Here is a 17307-nt window from a genome sequence, read left to right on the forward strand (position 1 = left end):
AGCTAATGCCTGAGGACAAGGGATGCAAGTCACACAGGGCAGTACCAGGAGCTGGGAATGTCAGAGTTGTTTTGTTTGCAAGTTCTTCACTGTAGCAAAGGAGTGCTTCAGTTTCATTAACTCTGTGAACTTGAGGCAGAATTATTACATGATTTTAGATCAGTATTTGCAGTGCAAAGTATCAAATAATAAATCAGCTTAAACCACAACAGTCTCCATAGCGGGGGGTCCAAACCAGAGTTGGATCCACACTGTTCTGAGCAGAGGTAACTGGGAGAGTGAGCTCAGAGGGAAGGACTTGTGAACTAGAGCAGTAGTTCTCAGTGTGGGACTTGTCTAACAAACCTGCTTGTATCCTGTGGAGAGTTTGCTGATCCCCTTCTGTGCAATTTGCTTTTATGAAGCAGCAAACAAACAAAGAAGTACTGAAAGCTTGTGAAGTACGTGACTGAAACAGGGACAAAAAGACTTTTACTGTCCTTCCTAGTTTGAAGTTAATATGCCTAAAAAGAGCAACATTCCTTGGTCCTGAGAAGTGGTATCCATGCATGTCTGAACACCACGTTTCTTCTGTAACAGACAAACTGAATGCCAACATTATTTCATTTAAAATATATCCATATCCATATTTTTCTTTACTGACATTCTGAGGTATCCAGATAATGGTGCCAAAGCCAACAGACTGTAGCAAGTGTCTGTCATGGGTAAACTGTATAGTGATAAGGGGCCCCTTGTGTATCCCAGTTACACACTTTCCTCTTATCCCAGCTTATGAATGCTTTCTGAACAGCTTGTCATTCATCAGTCAAGAAACCTTTGGTTTTATTTTCTTAACGTGTCAGAGTACCAGACTGTCACATTTTGAAGAGGTCCAGAAGAGTTCCAGTTGTGTCAGAGGTCTGCTGGTAATTTGGCAATATTTTGGTCTTGCATCAATTTCTTCTTCCTTCTCTTTTCCTGTCTTTGGTTTGGAGGAGGAATATGCCGTTTGCTGGTGTTTCAGGCACAGAGACTCTCCAACTCGTACTGTGTCATGCATTTAAAGTCCAAAGCAGTGTTCAGCTAAAGCTTTTTGCAAGCAGGAGAGTGACCTGTGTGATTCCTGAGCTCCAAACGGCCCGAGCCTGTTGTCACCAGTTTGGAGCTTTGGAAGTAAAGATAACTTTTATTTAAAAGGGAAAAAAAAAAGTTACTAAGCATTCTGGCAGGGCTTGTGTTTTTTCCACTCACTTCCTTTGATATACATGGATTTAGTGCCGACTTCCTTTTCCTGCCCAGGGATGGGGCCTTGCCACAAGAGCAGCTGGGCCAGTGCCAGCGGGCCCTGGGCTCGCTCTGGCCGTGGCATCTGTCGGAAGGAGTGAAAGTGCTCCTGGGGCTGGGGCAGCCCACGCACTCCCGGGGTTATCCCACCCCTCAAACGGCTCCAGAGGGCTCATGAGCCCTGGGAGCTGCTTGGGACATCAGCTGGTAGCTCTGAGCAATAGATTGTGGACCTGAAAATTTTGGCTTCATGATATTGTAGGTTTTCTCCAGCCTTAGTGATCCTATGATTTTATTAATCCCTTTTTTTTTTCATGTCGTTCACCCCCTTGCACTCTAAGCCATGCCAGCATTGTTCATTTTCCTTCTGCAGCCCCATGAAAGGTGTGTGCTCTGCATTTCAGTCCACTTCTCCCAGCTCTTTGCCTTCACTCTTTATTACAACTTCTATAGAAAATATTTTCCTTGGGAGAATATTTGCTGATCTTTACCCATCTTTCCTAGCACCTGAGTACACACAGTTAATTAAAGACAGCGTTGTAAGGAGCACAGCTTGAGAGCTGATCTCCACCTGCTGCCTCTGGCTTCATGTGTGACCTTGAGCAGATTGGCCTGGACCACAGCAGTTCTTGGAGCTCACACTGGGAATTGGTGGCAGCTGCAGGTGGATAGGTCACTGCAAAAAGGGAGGTTTTTTTCTTCCTGTATCTAAAGTTTCAATAAAAATAAACCCTAAAAGCGAAGTTTCTCTCAGTAGGTAGCACAAGAGAAACTCTTTAGGTAGTGCCACTAAAAGTGAAGTTTCTCTCAGTAGGTAGCACAAGAGAAACTCTTTAGGTAGTGCCACTAACAGATTATTAAACTGGAATTATGCTCAGAACGTTGAGAAAAGGTTAGAAATAGGTGACTGCTTCGTCAGGAGCTTCAGCAATAATCACGTAGCATCTAAGACATCCGTAAGGTGCACGTCAGACAGTTGGGTTTTCCTGGCTCCATGTGTGTCGGGTTCACTGGAGTCACTGTGGGGGGACAGAGGTTTGGTGTTGGAGGCGATGGGGTTGGCTGTGGCAGCAGTGTCAGCCAGCAGCAGCGTGAGTGCTGTCCCTTGCAGGCTCCCAGAGCACGGGCCGGAGCTCGCCCCCGCCCGGCTACGTCCCCGAGCGGCAGCAGCGCATCGCCCGCCAGGGCTCCTACACCAGCATCCACAGCGAGGGCGAGTTCATCCCCGAGACCAGCGAGCAGTGCGTGAGTATGGCCCGGGAGCAGCTTGGAACACCTGCCAAGGGATTCTGCTGGCGGCTGGGCCCTCTTCCTTTCCCAAATATTCACTGGCTGTGGTTGCATCAACGGCTTTAAGTGGTGAGGCACACGTTGTCTGGAAAGTTGTGGCTGCCCCATCCTTGGAAGGGCAGCCTTAGAGCAACCTGATCTAGTGGAAGGTGTCCCTGCCCATGGCAGGAAGTGGAATTGGATGATCCTTAAAGTCCTTTCCAGCCCAAACCATTCTGGGTTTCTAAAAGTGCTGCTTTGTGAATTTAAACAGCCTCGAACTGTAGCTGTGTAAGTTCAAAGCTTTTGTTGGGCTGCCAGAAACAGTTCCCAGTTCTGGGCATTGCCCCTCCACCTCTGACTGAGCAGTTTTGGTGCTGTCACACATGTGACAAGGTTTCCTATTACCAGGTTTGTGTGGCGCTCATGCTTTTGAAACTCTGCTCTCCATTCAAAGAAGTGGGAAGTGAGGCCAAAGGGCGCCTTGCAGGTGGATGCAGCAGCACCAGCAGAGACTGTTCCTGGAGCCAAACGCAGCACAAGGCTGCTAAAGCTTGCACTTTTCACAGCAGACTCCTTCAACAACTAAAGCAGTGCCTCAAACTTTATATGAACCTAATTTCTGTGGGAGATAAAGGAAAATTATACATTTAAATAGGCTTAGATTCCCCTCTTTAGCTGGACATCTTGCAGGCAAGCAGTTGTGGGCTCTGCTCCTCTGTCACAGCCTCTCCTGGGCCCTGGACTGCACTCATGTTGCTGTGTGGTTTCTTCTGTGTTGCAGATGCTGGACCCTCTAAGCAGTGCTGAAAACTCGGTGTCAGGAAGCTGCCAGTCCTTGGACAGGTGAGCAGCCAGGTACAAATGTACAAACTGCTGAGAAGGTGCGTGCTCAGATGGAAATGCCAGTTGTACTTACATAAAATCCTGTTTTCTATCTCATACGCTTTCTTGGAGGGAAACAACCTACTTCCTATCTATATGCCACTGTATTTTTTAAAGAGCATTAACTATGTCTTAAGGCTGTGTTATTTTCTGGCACAACCACAGAGCAGCAAACTGGTGCTTTGGTAGCTTTATGTTATAAATACAAAGTTCTGAAGCGAGCAGCCTGTGTGGAGCCACCCCTCTGAGAACATCTGGCTGCAGGGTATTTAAATCTCTTTTAGACAAGGCTCTGCTTGTTCATTTAAAAAATAAAATGACAAAAAAAATACCCCAAACAACAGCAAAACTTACTCTTGCCTTCTTTCTCTATTAGTCCTTCTTTTCGGAAGTCACGGATGTCAAGGGCACAAAGCTTTCCTGATAATAGACAGGAGTTCTCAGGTATGTCTTTGGTACAAAGGTTATTTGATCCAGACTTTTTCTGCTCTTGGCTGGCTGCCCTCCCTGCTTGCTGGGATTGTATAAATAGAAGAAGTGGGGACACGATGATGGAAAAGCTATGAAGTTATTTATTGCCTCTTCCTAAAAACCTGCTCTTACAGGAAAATTCTGTCATTAGAAGTTGCGTTTTTTTTTTTTTGAAGGAGCCTCACTTTTGTCTTTGCTTCTCCTGCCAGACCGTGAGAATCAGATCTATGACAAAGCAGGCAAAGGTGGGACCTACCCTCGGCGCTACAACGTCTCCATGCAGCACAAGGACTACAGCGACGGTGAGTTGGTCTCAGACCTCCCATTCCAGGCTGGGAAAAAAAGGTGAGGCAATGGCAGCCTCTACACGAGTGTGACTCCTGTTTGGAGAGCCTGGAAGTGCCCTGGTCCTTGCAGCTAGTGCTGAGGTTGATACTGCTGTGCATGGTGCCACATTTTCATGGAAACCAATGGTTGTTGTTTGTAATTCTTTGTTTACTTTGTCATTCTTGTTTACTTTGTCCTTTCTGGTGTTATCCAGGCTGAGTAGGGGATTGTGGACGTAATTGTTAGACTTGGCCCTTTATAAGTACTTTCCTACCACAGAGATTCATTGTGCTTTGCTAATTTGCATTGCAGACTTGCTTCTGGATCTTTTAAATATAGCAGGGAGTTAAAGAATTACATCTCTGCTCAATCAGATGGCTTTATGCAAAATAATCTCAAAATTTCATGAGGTGCAAGTTGGCATAATCTTTGTTTATGGTTTTTATTTGCAAGTCCAGGCACGTTATCTAGAAAGTAATTTTGTATGTAATTGTTAACAAAACTCGGAGCTTGTGCTCAGAGCCTGTAAACCAGATTTTTCCTTTGGAAGGTAAGTTTAGATCTTACAGCACTGAGGGCATTACAAAGTGTTCTCTGCCTTCTGCTTTGGGAATGATCCAGAGCTGTACTGAGCTCCGGCAGCACCAGCTCTGAGCTGTTATATTTTTGCATCTCGTCTGTTTGGCAGACAAGAACAGAGAATCCATGGGAACAGAGCAGAACATAGGATTTCTCTCCCTTCTCCCTGCTGCTCAGCCCCCAGCCATTACCTTCCACTTGCAAGCATTTATTTAAAAACATTCCTTTCCCCCAGGCCGGAGGACGTTTCCCCGGATACGACGTCACCAAGGGAATCTCTTCACCTTGGTGCCTTCCAGTCGTTCCTTGAGCACCAACGGGGAGAACCTGGGCCTGGCACTGCAGTACCTGGACCCCCGGGGCCGCCTGCGGAGCGCCGACAGCGAGAACGCGCTGGGAGTGCAGGAGAGGAACATTGCCACCAAGTGTAGGCTGCCTGGGCTACTGGGGAATGCCACCTGGGCTGTGGGCAGGGAGGGCTCCAAGGGTGAGCTCCAGACCCAGCACATTGCCAGAACCTGCCTTTAACAAGCCATTACAACCACGTCGTTCCCTGGCTGTGCTTTGAGACTTGTTTGTCACACCCACGAGACAAGTGTTGCTCTTCTCAGATTTCTTCTGGGAGCTGGCCCTTCCTTTAGAGAGCACTGAAGTAAAAATTTGCTTGATCTAGATGATCTACAGGGTTCTTAAAACAGGCAGACACACTTGTTTATTTTCTTGCTATGTTAACATTTTCAGTCAGGCTTTTGGGTTACAGTTATTCTATTAGTTGAGAGCTGTATGTATTTCCCTTGCTCCTTAGCAGAAGGATTTACTTCTGTATTAATGGCATCCTTGAGTTGTTTTGTTGGACAGCTTTCTATTATAAAAACGAAAAATAAGCGGAGCATAAGTCATTATTGATGAACTGTAGATATCCCATACAGTAATTTAAGGATCAAAATGAAGAGTAAGCTTGTAGCAGAGTAAGGAACAAACTAAAATACTGACTGGCAGTAAATCTGATTGAATTAGACATGTGAAAGCAAATCTCTCAGCTCTTCTGTGTTTTCACACTGTTCAGATGTCTGGTTCTTGTCTTTGTTTTTAGTTTCTTGTTAGATCCAACATAATTGGATGCACTGAACTGCAGGAGTCTGGTAGGGTTACTTTCAAAGTTGGAGCTAAAGCACTGGTGTTTGAGTAATATGCTTTGGGATTAAGGGCAGTCTGAAAAACTGGGCTCAGGTATTAATGTCTGGGTCAGGAGACTGCTGCTTGTGAATGCGAGGGCTCCCAGTGCGCTGAGGATGGAACCTCCTGCTGGGCTGTTGGAGATGCTGCGTTACCTGGGTCTCATGGGTATTTTTATTAAGTCTAACTGTACAGCAGGTGAAGAAGATACCCACACTGTGCTAACACAGTCCCTACTTTATCAATGTCTAGTAGGTAATCATGACTTCTAATCTTTATGGTTAGAGAGAGCCTTGCAGTAAATTCCTTCCCACAGATGTTAACCCCAAACTAGCTGGGCAAAGAAACTCAGAATAATGTCCTTCAAGTTGTTCCAGAAGCTTAAGTCATTCCCAGCTGGCTGGGATTGATTTAGCAAGGCTAATCCAGCTCTTCTTCATCTGATGCATGTGGTAACTACAGATCAAGGGTTGGAAGCTGCTCTTTAGTTGTTGCATCGTCTCTTAAGGTAACGATTTTGTAGAATCCACCTGCTGGTGGAATGAAATTTCCCCAACCCCACTGAATAACTGGTCTGTAAAACACACTTGCAGAACGTTTTGTGGTGTCATTTTAATGGGACATCAGCCAGCAGATCCTTGAGAGTCTGGATGCTTGGATTCTGTTCAGAGCTCTGCCACTAACTCCTTACTCTGGGAGAGCACCTCATGTTTATTCAACTACAGAACACCTGGTTCAGTCCCAGTGTGATGGAGCTTGGTCCTTGAAAAGCCCACCTTTGTTTTTAAACAGCGTAATGAAAAGAGAAATGCTTGCTGTTCTCTTTCAGCTCCGAGTGCCCCAATCAACTGGCGCCGAGGAAAGCTGCTGGGCCAGGGCGCCTTTGGCCGCGTCTATCTGTGCTACGACGTGGACACGGGCAGGGAGCTGGCAGCTAAGCAGGTCCAGTTTGATCCAGAGAGCCCTGAAACAAGCAAGGTAATCCTCACCTCAGCTTCTCCAACCCTCTGAGGTCCTGTACAATGTCTCTCTCTGTCTGTCCTTGAAAGCTGGCATCTTATTTAGTTCCTACGAAGGTTTCAAGTCATGTGGAGAAGAATAGGAGTCATTTAAAAATTGCTTTTCTGTGTTATTAACTTCAGCTTGAAACTAAAATCCATTTTCTGGCTTCAATCTGGACTCTCCTTTCTCAGCTTTTTGGGTTTTTGCCAGGTTACTTGAGGAATACTAGACTTCCCTGTGTTCCTGGTTAGACATGGATGTGAATGAAACTAAATCCAGCAAGAGTAGGGTTTTTTTTTTTTTAATTTTTTGAACAAAAAAAGCTGCTGGCACATGCAAAACCCACTTCTGGGTTTATATGGTACACCCTGTATCAAATGCATTTATTACCTTTAATTAATTAATTAAAGGTAATTAATTAATTGCCTTTTATTTAATTAATAATAAATAAATTATTTATTACTAATGATTTTATTAGTAATAAATAAAATTATTTATTTATTAAATAATTTTAATAAGTTAAAATTATTACTTCTGAATAATTTTAATTTATTAACATTATAATATATTATTATATATATATAATAATATATATATATATTATAATTATTACTTTTTATTACTTCTGAATTCTCTGTGTCCTTAAAAACAAATGGAGCTGTGGGGTGTAAATTAATCAAGAGCTGTGATGTGACAATACTGGAGACAGTGGAGATGGGACGGGCACCTTGAAATTAGGGGACAGCACTCAACTTCCTCCACAGGGCATTCAGCTGGAATGGCTTTTGGGTTCTTTGCTAGTGTTTTAACAGTGTACCAGTTTCCCAATATTGAACAAAATCACTTTGAGCTAGAATAAGTGATCCATGAAGATTTAATTATTCTGATTTTATATGGGATTTTGGTGCCAAGATATGTCCTAAATTGGGAAGTTCTGCTGTGTCTGTGTTGGAAATCAGACAGTAACTCTGAGCCAAGGATGAACAGGCTGAAATATATTTTGAAGGCACTGAAACTCCAAACCTTATCCTATTATTTGGTCTGCTGAAGCAGCTTCCTCTGATTCCATGTGTGCCTACAACATCCAGGTTCTTGCGCTAAGGTTCTGCATCCTGTCCCAGAGTGAGAGAGCTGAACCTGATACCTTCCCATGGCAGGGCTGGAAAGGTGAAAGTGGGACTAATTTGGGGAGAAAACCTTTTTCCTTTTCTGTAAATCCTCATGCTTCAGTACCTTTGATGTTCCTCCTGTTCAGTCCCTGGATTCAGCAAGAACCCGATACTTTTTCTGAGCAGCAAACATTTGTGATTCCATCTGAAATTGTTGGGTAACGTCTTTGCACCGTGATACCCTGTTGTCTGTGGCAAGAGCAAAGCAAAGGATCAGTTTCATGTGCAGAGCTGCAGATTGTTTGAAGTACATAGGAGAGGAAGCTGTTTGTGGGGGTTGATTCCAGTAAATCATCAGTGGGATCAGAACAGGGCTGGGTGACAGAAGCTTAGCAACTCTCAGCACTTGTTGTTTTGCTCTCCAGTGGGTTAAAGTTCCAGTTCTGTAACTGTATTCAGAGCTGCTTCATAACTACCCTCCCTGCCCACAGCTTAGTGAGAGAAGTGAGGTTATACCTCTGCTGTGGGTGGAGAATCCTTTCAGCCACCCGGGATAAAGCCATGCAGATGACAGGATCAAGACAAGAAACAAAGTTTTTCTGGTACTAAATCTGTGTATGATACAGCCTGTGTTCTAGCAAAGCTTCCACACCAACACCTAGCTGCAGATAATGCAGTAAAAATTAACAGGAAGCCCTGGTAATGTTTGCCTATTCCAAGAAGCAGATTAAGGGATGTCATGGATTACATTTCTCAGTGTAGTGGTGGTCTCATCCTGCCAGTGAAATGACAAATTTATTATTTTTTATATTTATTATATATTTCCTGAGGCTGCAATCTTACTTTCTCCTTCAACATCCATAGGAGGTGAGTGCACTGGAGTGTGAAATTCAGCTGCTGAAGAACCTCCAGCATGACCGTATTGTGCAGTATTATGGCTGCTTGAGGGATCGAGCAGAGAAGACCTTGACCATCTTCATGGAGTACATGCCAGGGGTAAGAGCAGCACAGGCAGGGATCAGAAAGGGAGGTGGCTGGCTCTCTTAGCTGGTTTATTAGTTGCTGTGATCCCCCTGACCATGTCATCTGCCTCAGACCCTCTTAGGGCTCTGCCTTCTCACGCTCATAATGCCACCACTTTCATTTCATTTATGCCCAAATAACCTCTTTGGTTTTTTCCTTAAGTGTCTTCTACACTCTGTAACAGTCATTAAAGCCAGTTCTTTTCTTCAGTCTGAATTTGTTCTACCAAAGTACCTCAAAGGACTTGGGCCACCATGTAAATCCTGGTAACTGAATTACCAGAATCATGGTACAGCGAGGCTAAAACTGACTCTCCAAAAAGTGAAGCTTTTGACCCAGATAAGTCTGCTGAACTATTTTATTGCTTGTCTTCACAACAAGTTGTAGCAGTAGACAGAACCTCCTTAAGCTGTTTTTTCCATGAAGCTTGTCCTTGCTGTTCCTAAAAAGGGGCTTCTTAGGGCAAGATGCTCACAAAGCCTCCCAGAAAGGCTTTAGCAGAGGCCAGAGTTCATTGCAGGGCCAGCTGGGTGTATAACACCCAGGGCTTTTGGGAGTTGAATGGACACTGCAAGATTTGTGCTTTGCCACCTCTTTGCCAGTTCTTTCCGTTTGCTTTTTGGCAGGGGTCAGTGAAAGACCAGCTGAAGGCTTACGGGGCCCTGACGGAAAACGTCACGCGGAAATACACGCGGCAGATCCTCGAGGGCGTCTCGTACCTCCACAGCAACATGATCGTGCACAGGGACATCAAGGGTGAGAGCAGGGCCAAGGCAAGAGAGCTCTCGCAGCACAAGTGCTCTCAGTTTGAGAGCAGAAGGGTTTCATGTGGGCACCTACCAGATAGTGGTAACAATGGGGTTCTTGATCTCATTGCAGTTTTGGAGGAAAAATTGGTTTTGGTGTCTAAACCTCAGTTTGTGTCCACATAAAAGCTAAGCTCTAAAGTTTGTTTTTTCCCCGGTGCTTCGTGTTCAGGACCAAGTAGAGTGTTTATTGTCGGGGTTCGAAGTGGTTTAATTAGCTACATCTGTTACCCAACTGACCAGAAAGCAGTGCTTGCACTCACCAAAGCAGCATCCCAATAAAACCCTTTTCTACACAGCTCTGTTCTCTCTCAGCCCTTGGCCTGGGGGCCCTGCTAGGTTGGTTTAGCTGTTTACAGGCACTGTAACAATGCTGGTGCTGACTCAGCTCTCATTTCCCTCCCCCCTTCACTTCCTTGTGTTTTTCCCTGAAGTTTTTCCCATTTACAGCCATTAGCAATTGGCTTGTCTACAACCTGAATTAAAGAAATTATGTTTAGCAGGTCACCTGAGGCTTAATGGGGAAAGAGCCATACCATGAGCACGGGTATTTGGGCTTGGATGTCGTTCTGCAGGCTGCAGATCCAACAGCTGGATCCCATGAAAACAGCTGTCTTGGTTTTTTTTTTTTGCTTCTGTCCAGGTGCCAATATTCTCCGTGACTCTGCTGGGAATGTGAAGCTTGGGGACTTTGGGGCCAGCAAACGGCTGCAGACAATCTGCATGTCGGGGACGGGCATCCGCTCCGTCACGGGCACCCCGTACTGGATGAGCCCGGAGGTGATCAGCGGGGAAGGCTACGGCAGGAAGGCGGACGTGTGGTGAGCCTTTCACTCGCTGCCCGTAGATCACTGCACTGCTCCCCTGCAGCCAGATAACACCTCCTGCCATCCCAACAGCCAAATTCACACCTTGTCTGGATGAAAAGTTTGAAGAAAAATTGAAGTTTGAATTCAAGACACGATCTTCTGCAGGCTGTGCTTTGCAGTGTTAACACCCGACAACTCTTTTAGCTTTTCAGGAACAGTTTACACTCATTCCTCGCTCAAACTGATAGCTGGTTTTTTGGCTTTCTGGCTGGTGCAATGTTTACACCCTTCTCGTGCTCTCAGGCACTTTGGTGGAATTCTTGGGCTGTCCTATGCAGGGCCAGGAATTGGGATGATGATCCTTGTGGGTCCCTTCCAACGCAGGAGACTCTGTGATTCTGTGATATCCCTTAGAAGAGCAACTGAAGGTTGTCTAGGGAAAGCCCATTCATTTAGATATAAAATGAGAGTTATGCTTAAAATGTACTGGAAATGAATAGAATTTTAGCCTTAAAGGAGAGATGCCCAAACCTGGAATAACAGAAAAGATGCAGGTCAGATCAGAGGTGATCTGCATGAATGGTAACTGTTGCTGTGCTATTATTGGCAAAGCCAAGGAGCAGCCTCTATCAAAAGAGCAAGATGGTCCTGTGCCAAAATGTTAATTTTGGGGGCCTTAAAAAGGTGAGATTATAAAACTTAAGTAAACGACAAGGACAAAAGGTCTGGTTGTGCCTCCACAGTAAAGCAGGACCTGTTTCCTGTCCAAGCAGCGAGTGGAAACAGAGCTGAAACGTGTCTTGTCTGCAAAGGGTTAAGTCCTGCAGGCTCTCCCAGTTGGGATGCTTGGGGAGAAAGTGAAGCACGTGCCCTTCCCCCTGGGCTGGTGCAGTTGTGGATTTCCTCTTGGTGCTGACATTGGTCCATTCCCATCAAAGAGTCGCTGCCACTGGCCAGACTCCAGTTCCTACAATCCCAGTCATTATTTTGGGGGGTCAGAATTTTCCAGTGCAGCGCTGGTCCCAGGGTGGATGTGTATGGCCCAGAGGCTCAGAAACGTAACAAATCCATCCACCTGGCTCTGTGCCACCGCTGCAGGCCCCTCTCCAGTTTTCTTTTTCCTAAATAGCAGAATATGTGAGCTATTTGTTATTGCTGGAGTGACTTGACATGAAAAACATTCCTGCTGTTTGCTGAATATCTTAAAGAAACCGGATCTGCTTAAACGGTATAAATCAGTCTAAACAATAATATATCCCTGCTTGCTTTTGAGCAAACCCCCAGCACTTCAGCACACATGGTTTGCATTTTCTGTACTCTCTTCTAGTAAGCCTGAAATGGCTGGAAAACTGTAGAATTTTGGATTTTAAACCTTGTCAAGAAATCAGTTCTTGCATATCCACTGCATTTAATTCCTTTCCTCCTTGTCTTGGCAGTTGATGCAAGTCTGCCTCTCAACATGTCTTTTCCTTGCATTTCACCCCAAAAGAAGGTTTAGTTTTAAGGTAGAGGAGGCAGTTTTGCCTTTTTAATGTAAAGATGTGATAAAACCACAGGATTGGATATTAAAAACTCACTAATGGCTTTTACTTAATCTGTGGCCTGGGGGAAGCAATTAATCCTTTTTGAATAAACCCCAATCAGTGCAGTGCTGCAGCAGCCATCTTCCCTGGGAAGGTGTTGGAGTCACGTCCCCTCAGAAAGGTGGCTCAGCCGTGTCCCCAGAATCACGTCCTTGCCCTGAAGCAGCCTGCAGAGCCCCATTAACTTTACAAGGAATTTTTCCTCAAGGTAATGATGCATCTGTCCCACAGGGATTTAACTTACTGCCTTCCCAGTTTGGAACTGTTACGACTTCAATTATTTTTTGACTGATGCTTGGTTTCTTGTGAAGTGGAGGTATTATTAGGTTATTTTTTTCCCAACGTGGGCATTTTGAGGCTGTGACTGAAAAGGGATTTTGCTGAAATGGCCTTGTGGGGTCAACAAGCTCTGAATCACTGAACCTTGAGTGTCAAAAAGTCTGTTTTCTACCTTGCAACTCAGCAAGTTGAGCCTCCGAGCAGCCTGGTCTAGTGGAAGGTGTCCCTGCCCATGGCAGGAGGTTGGAACAGAATGGTCTTGAATGTCCTTTCCGTCCCAGCCCATGCTGTGACTCTGGATTCTCTAAGTGCCTTTGAGTTACAGCAGAAGCAGCAGCACCTGGAGTACCAGCGAGGTCAGACGGTGCCTTCAGGGACGTCCCACTGGCACCTCTTGTCCCATGATAACACAGATGTTTCAGGAGAGGAGAATTTGAGCAAAGGGGAGCAGGACATATGGCACTTTCCTGGCAGCAGGAAAAGCAGCTGTTGGCAGCTCTGGCTCTGAGTGGGGGCACACGCTCCCCCAGGAGCCGTTTCCAGAGCTGGAAATGCTGTTGGCTGCTGGGGAGCTCTCCCTGAGCACTGGGCATTATGGAGTGAATTCTCATTTGGTTTTTTCCTGTCTGCTTTCCAGGAGCCTCGGCTGCACCGTGGTGGAAATGCTGACAGAGAAGCCCCCCTGGGCAGAGTACGAAGCCATGGCAGCGATCTTCAAAATCGCCACCCAGCCCACCAACCCCCAGCTCCCCTCCCACATATCAGAACATTGCCGGGACTTCCTAAAGCAGATCTTTGTGGAAGCCAGGCACAGACCCTCTGCTGAAGAGCTGCTCAGACACCAGTTTGCACAGCTCCAGTACTGAATTACCTCCCTTGCTCGCAGCTCCTGCCGGGCTTTCCGTGCCCTGTCTTGTCTAGTTGCAACTGCCCGTTGTGGTGCTGCATCTTCAAAATGCCAACTCAGCTAGGCCTAGTCCTTTGGGAAGTTCTGCCAAGGAACTTAGGGTCTGCTCTCGTGCCTGATTCCTTCGTTTGCTGGACTAATGTTCATCCTGCCGACAGCTGTCCAAGCAGAGCTGCATTTTTGCCCCAAGTTACCTGGATGTGACGTTGCAGCTGGCTGCGTGTTTTCTGCGGGCGCAGGAAGGGGAATCTGACAAGTGTCGTCACTTGTAGAACATAGGAGAAAGCTGAGCCCAGGTGGGAACTGGAAGAGCTCCACTCTTCAGCAAAACAGAAACATGCACCAGCCTCCAGACCAGCTCTGCCTGTGGGAGTCCCTGGTTTTCCTCTCCTGGGGCTCCAGGGGCGTCTCCAGCACCTGAATCCAGCAAAAAGCCATGTGTCACGGAGCATGTGCTCGCTATAGTAGGGTATATTTTTCTTCTTGAGTATTCAGCATCTGAAGGTGTTCAGAAGATATTGATTCAAAAGTATGTGAATAGCGTTATTTTATAACGAACCCGTGGATTTGGGGCTGGGAGTGAGGAAGGTCTTTCCAGCTAAATGTCAGGATAATCAGAGAATTTCAGCAGAATGCAATCACTGCAGGGCCTGAGGGAAGGGCTCTCCCATTAATGTTGGAAAATCCGGAGCTAGGTTTGATCTGTCCCTGCATTAGGACAGTGTTAGTTTGTGTCGTACCAAACAAATCTGTGCTCCTGCTTCCTCTCTCTGGGGCCGCTGGGTCCAAACGCAACCCCTCTGGAAGGGAATTCAGTGGAATTCAGCTTCCTCCTGCATCTGTCTCTTTGGCTGGTAACTTTTTACCATCCTTTTAACCAAAGATAGTCCAACTTCAGAGTTTCTTTGAGCACATGGCCTGATGAGGGTTTCTTGGGGAGAATTACCTGGACACTTGTTGTGTTGAGCACAGGAAGCTGGAATCAAGCTCAACCCTTTGCTTTGTGTTGTTTGAATTACAGGTGTGCAAGTGATCATTTAAGAGTTCTATAAAAATGTTATGGCCTAACTTAAATAAGCTTTTGTAGGAGTCAAGTCAAACAGGGAACCTCAGACAACATTTTAAATGGTAGCAAATGTCTAAAATTACCTGGAGATCCCCATGCAGGTACCAGCAAAACATATCCAAGTGATTGTGCACTTGGAAGATAGCCCAAGTCAGAGGACTGAGCTATCTCTGTGCTGATTTGGGCACTAATAATCTTTATTTTAACTTGTGAAAGACCAGCAGTTTTTAAGTGCTGGGGATTCATGGAGTGATTATAATTTATCTCTGAGAAATGAAACTTAAGAAAAGCAAATGTTAATTAACTAAAATATTGCTTTATAGGGCAACCTATAAACCTCTTGTATTGGAAACCATATTAAGGTTCCACACACCTCCACTCTTCTCCCCCATAAAAAATTGAAAATTGCTTCATAATGCAGTAAAATTAAGTTTTTAAGTGAATACTAATAGCAGGATAAGGCAAGTTTTAATGAAACCAATCTCCTTCAACACATGAAAAATACTGTGTTGAATTAAAAGAGGGAAAAAAAAGAACCCTAAAAGCCCCAACCAACCAAAAGTCCTGAAAAGCTTTAACGATATGAAATGTTTTTTTTCTGTGCCAAACCCAGGGCAAAGTGTAGCCAATAAAAATTGGTGTTGGTTTCCTTTCCAGGCTCCCTGCACTACTCCAAGGATGCACTGTCCCACTTGTGGGCACTTAGGGGATCCCTTTTATGAAAGCCCTTGTTCCATAATTTATTTAATTATAGTGAGAGCACTTCAACTGATCTTTTCCCAACCAGGACCTTGACTCCAAATTGTCCAGACCCTGGGCCTGACTTTGGCCTGCACTTCACTGTTGCCATGAGGGGAGGCGAGGCTGTGACGCTCCCGCTCGCAGCTGGGGAGCTTTTCACACCGCTCTGCTGGGAGTGGGGGCCCATCCCTGCAGTCTGCGTGACAAAATTAGGGGGGTCAGCACCGATGGGGGCCCAGCTCTTCAAGCCTTGCAACCTAAATGTACCAAAGACTGGAGTCTTCATCCCCTACCCATCACTTGCAGGAATCAGGAGCACGATGGCATCTGCGGGGGTTTCCCTCTGTCCTTGGCTCGTCCTCACCAAACCCAGATCTTCTCCCATGGTTTTTTTCTCTTGCTGTCCCACATGCTGTGGTCTGGGGGAGAACAGGGCGTGAGGAAACGGCGGAACTCGTGTCAGAGCAAGTCAATCCTCAGGAGCTGTTGTGGCTTTTACCTCACCCGCATCACGGGAGGCGCTTCCAGAGCAGGGCAGGAGCAGCCAGGACTGCTGGGCTCCGTGCTGTCCCCGAGCTGCCGGCCCTTCCTGAGCTGGATGTGCCTCCTCTGTGCAAAGCCCTGCATTCCAGTCTGGGATGGGAGCAGCCCCCGTTGTACAGTGACAGAGAACACGGGGCCAGCTCGGACTGGCGCGTTCGGCACAGGAACAAGCCAAAGCATTACCTGTATGTTTGGAGATGCACTTTTATGAATGTAGTTTATATCGCTCTTTTTTAGCTCTTTTTACATCATGTAAACGGTGATGCCTCATATTTTTTTTTTTTTAATTTATATCGTAAAAGATCATATTTGGTGATTTTTATATATATCGACTGTTAAGGGGTGGGGGGAGGTGGGGAAATTAATTTGACGCCTTTATGAATTTAAAAAGGAAAAAAAGCAGCTGGTTTTGCAGAGAATTTGCTGATGGTTTATAATGAGTAGAGCCAAGCCAAAATGCCTCTTTGTTTCCTCACAGCCCTCTTGATTATGGAAAAGGAAGATCTGGATTCCTGAGTCCACTGCTCCGATGAATAACTTGGGGCTGACATTGATACCATGGGCTTTTAAAAGCCCTGGCAGCAAAAGAGTTTCAAGTGGACAGAAATGTAATTATACCTCAGAATTGAATTATATCTGGCCTCTTTATCCTGGCAGACTAGGAAAAAAACTGGGAATAAACTCATTTAGGGAAGAGTGGAGGAGGAGTGCCAGGCTGACAATAAGCCATTGTGTCAATTCCAAATGTCATGTTGGATTCCCTGCTGTTCCTTCCAGGGAGGGGTATAGAGGGAATATTGAGTATTGGGATCTCTGATGGAAGGTGCTGCAGAAATGGAGAATATTCTGTTTGACAAAGAATTTCTTACCAGAGTCCCAGTGTCCTGAAATGGTTAAAACTAATCAGAAAAATGTCCAAGATTCCCATTGGAGAGGAACTTGGGGGAATGTGGCTGTCCCTGAGGTAGTTAGGAAACAAAGTAGTGACATTTTGGTCTTGGTGTGACGATTCTGTGCATTCCAGGTTATTTGCTTGTTCTCCAGAAAATCCCATCTTTGCCCATTCTGTGGCAGTTAGGTTGCATCAGTTTGGATGGGGTTTTGGTGTGGGTTTTTTTGCCTAATTTGGAATAATATTCCAAAGGACTGGAAGCTGCTCCAAAGAGTTCCCATTGACACCAGTTACCAACATAGACTGACCAGCAGGGGAAAGGTAGGTGTGCCAGGAGCAGTTCAATAAGGAAGAAAAGGGTTTTTTTTATCACCATAAATGATGCAAAGCAGGGAGAAAGGGCTTTAACCTGGATTGTGCAGAAGACCTTGACCCAGTAGTCTCTATTTACCGACCGGGGGCTTGCAGTGCAAAGCCAGGCCAATGTATCATTTTATTTACAATAAAATTATCATTTATATGAAAGCCTGTTTTGGTGACTGTCCTTTTAAAAAGCAAAAATTTGGGGAAGGAAAGC

General features: G+C 45.6%; 1 protein-coding gene and 1 long non-coding RNA gene across 3 annotated transcripts in view; one reads left to right on the top strand and one right to left on the bottom strand.

The window, feature by feature from the left end:
* MAP3K3 (mitogen-activated protein kinase kinase kinase 3) overlaps positions 1–17255 on the top strand; it is a 34671-nt gene extending 17416 nt beyond the window's left edge. For both annotated transcript variants that reach the window (XM_068211892.1, XM_068211893.1), the window contains exons 8-17: positions 2375–2508; positions 3317–3378; positions 3794–3861; positions 4098–4190; positions 5030–5221; positions 6800–6948; positions 8946–9077; positions 9731–9860; positions 10554–10731; positions 13219–17255. In XM_068211892.1, coding sequence (XP_068067993.1) covers positions 2375–2508; positions 3317–3378; positions 3794–3861; positions 4098–4190; positions 5030–5221; positions 6800–6948; positions 8946–9077; positions 9731–9860; positions 10554–10731; positions 13219–13447 — 1367 coding nt within the window. In that variant the 3' untranslated portion in view covers positions 13448–17255. The remainder of the gene's footprint in view (positions 1–2374; positions 2509–3316; positions 3379–3793; positions 3862–4097; positions 4191–5029; positions 5222–6799; positions 6949–8945; positions 9078–9730; positions 9861–10553; positions 10732–13218) is intronic.
* Positions 6232–8949, bottom strand: LOC137486609 (uncharacterized). Its single transcript, XR_011005766.1, has 2 exons — positions 7586–8949; positions 6232–7362 (listed from the first exon to the last, which is right to left on the bottom strand). It is a non-coding gene; the product is annotated as an uncharacterized lncRNA (long non-coding RNA).
* Positions 17256–17307: the final 52 nt, after the last annotated feature.

The sequence above is a fragment of the Anomalospiza imberbis genome, chromosome 22 (genome assembly GCF_031753505.1).
Source record: "Anomalospiza imberbis isolate Cuckoo-Finch-1a 21T00152 chromosome 22, ASM3175350v1, whole genome shotgun sequence".
Lineage (NCBI taxonomy): Eukaryota > Metazoa > Chordata > Aves > Passeriformes > Viduidae > Anomalospiza > Anomalospiza imberbis.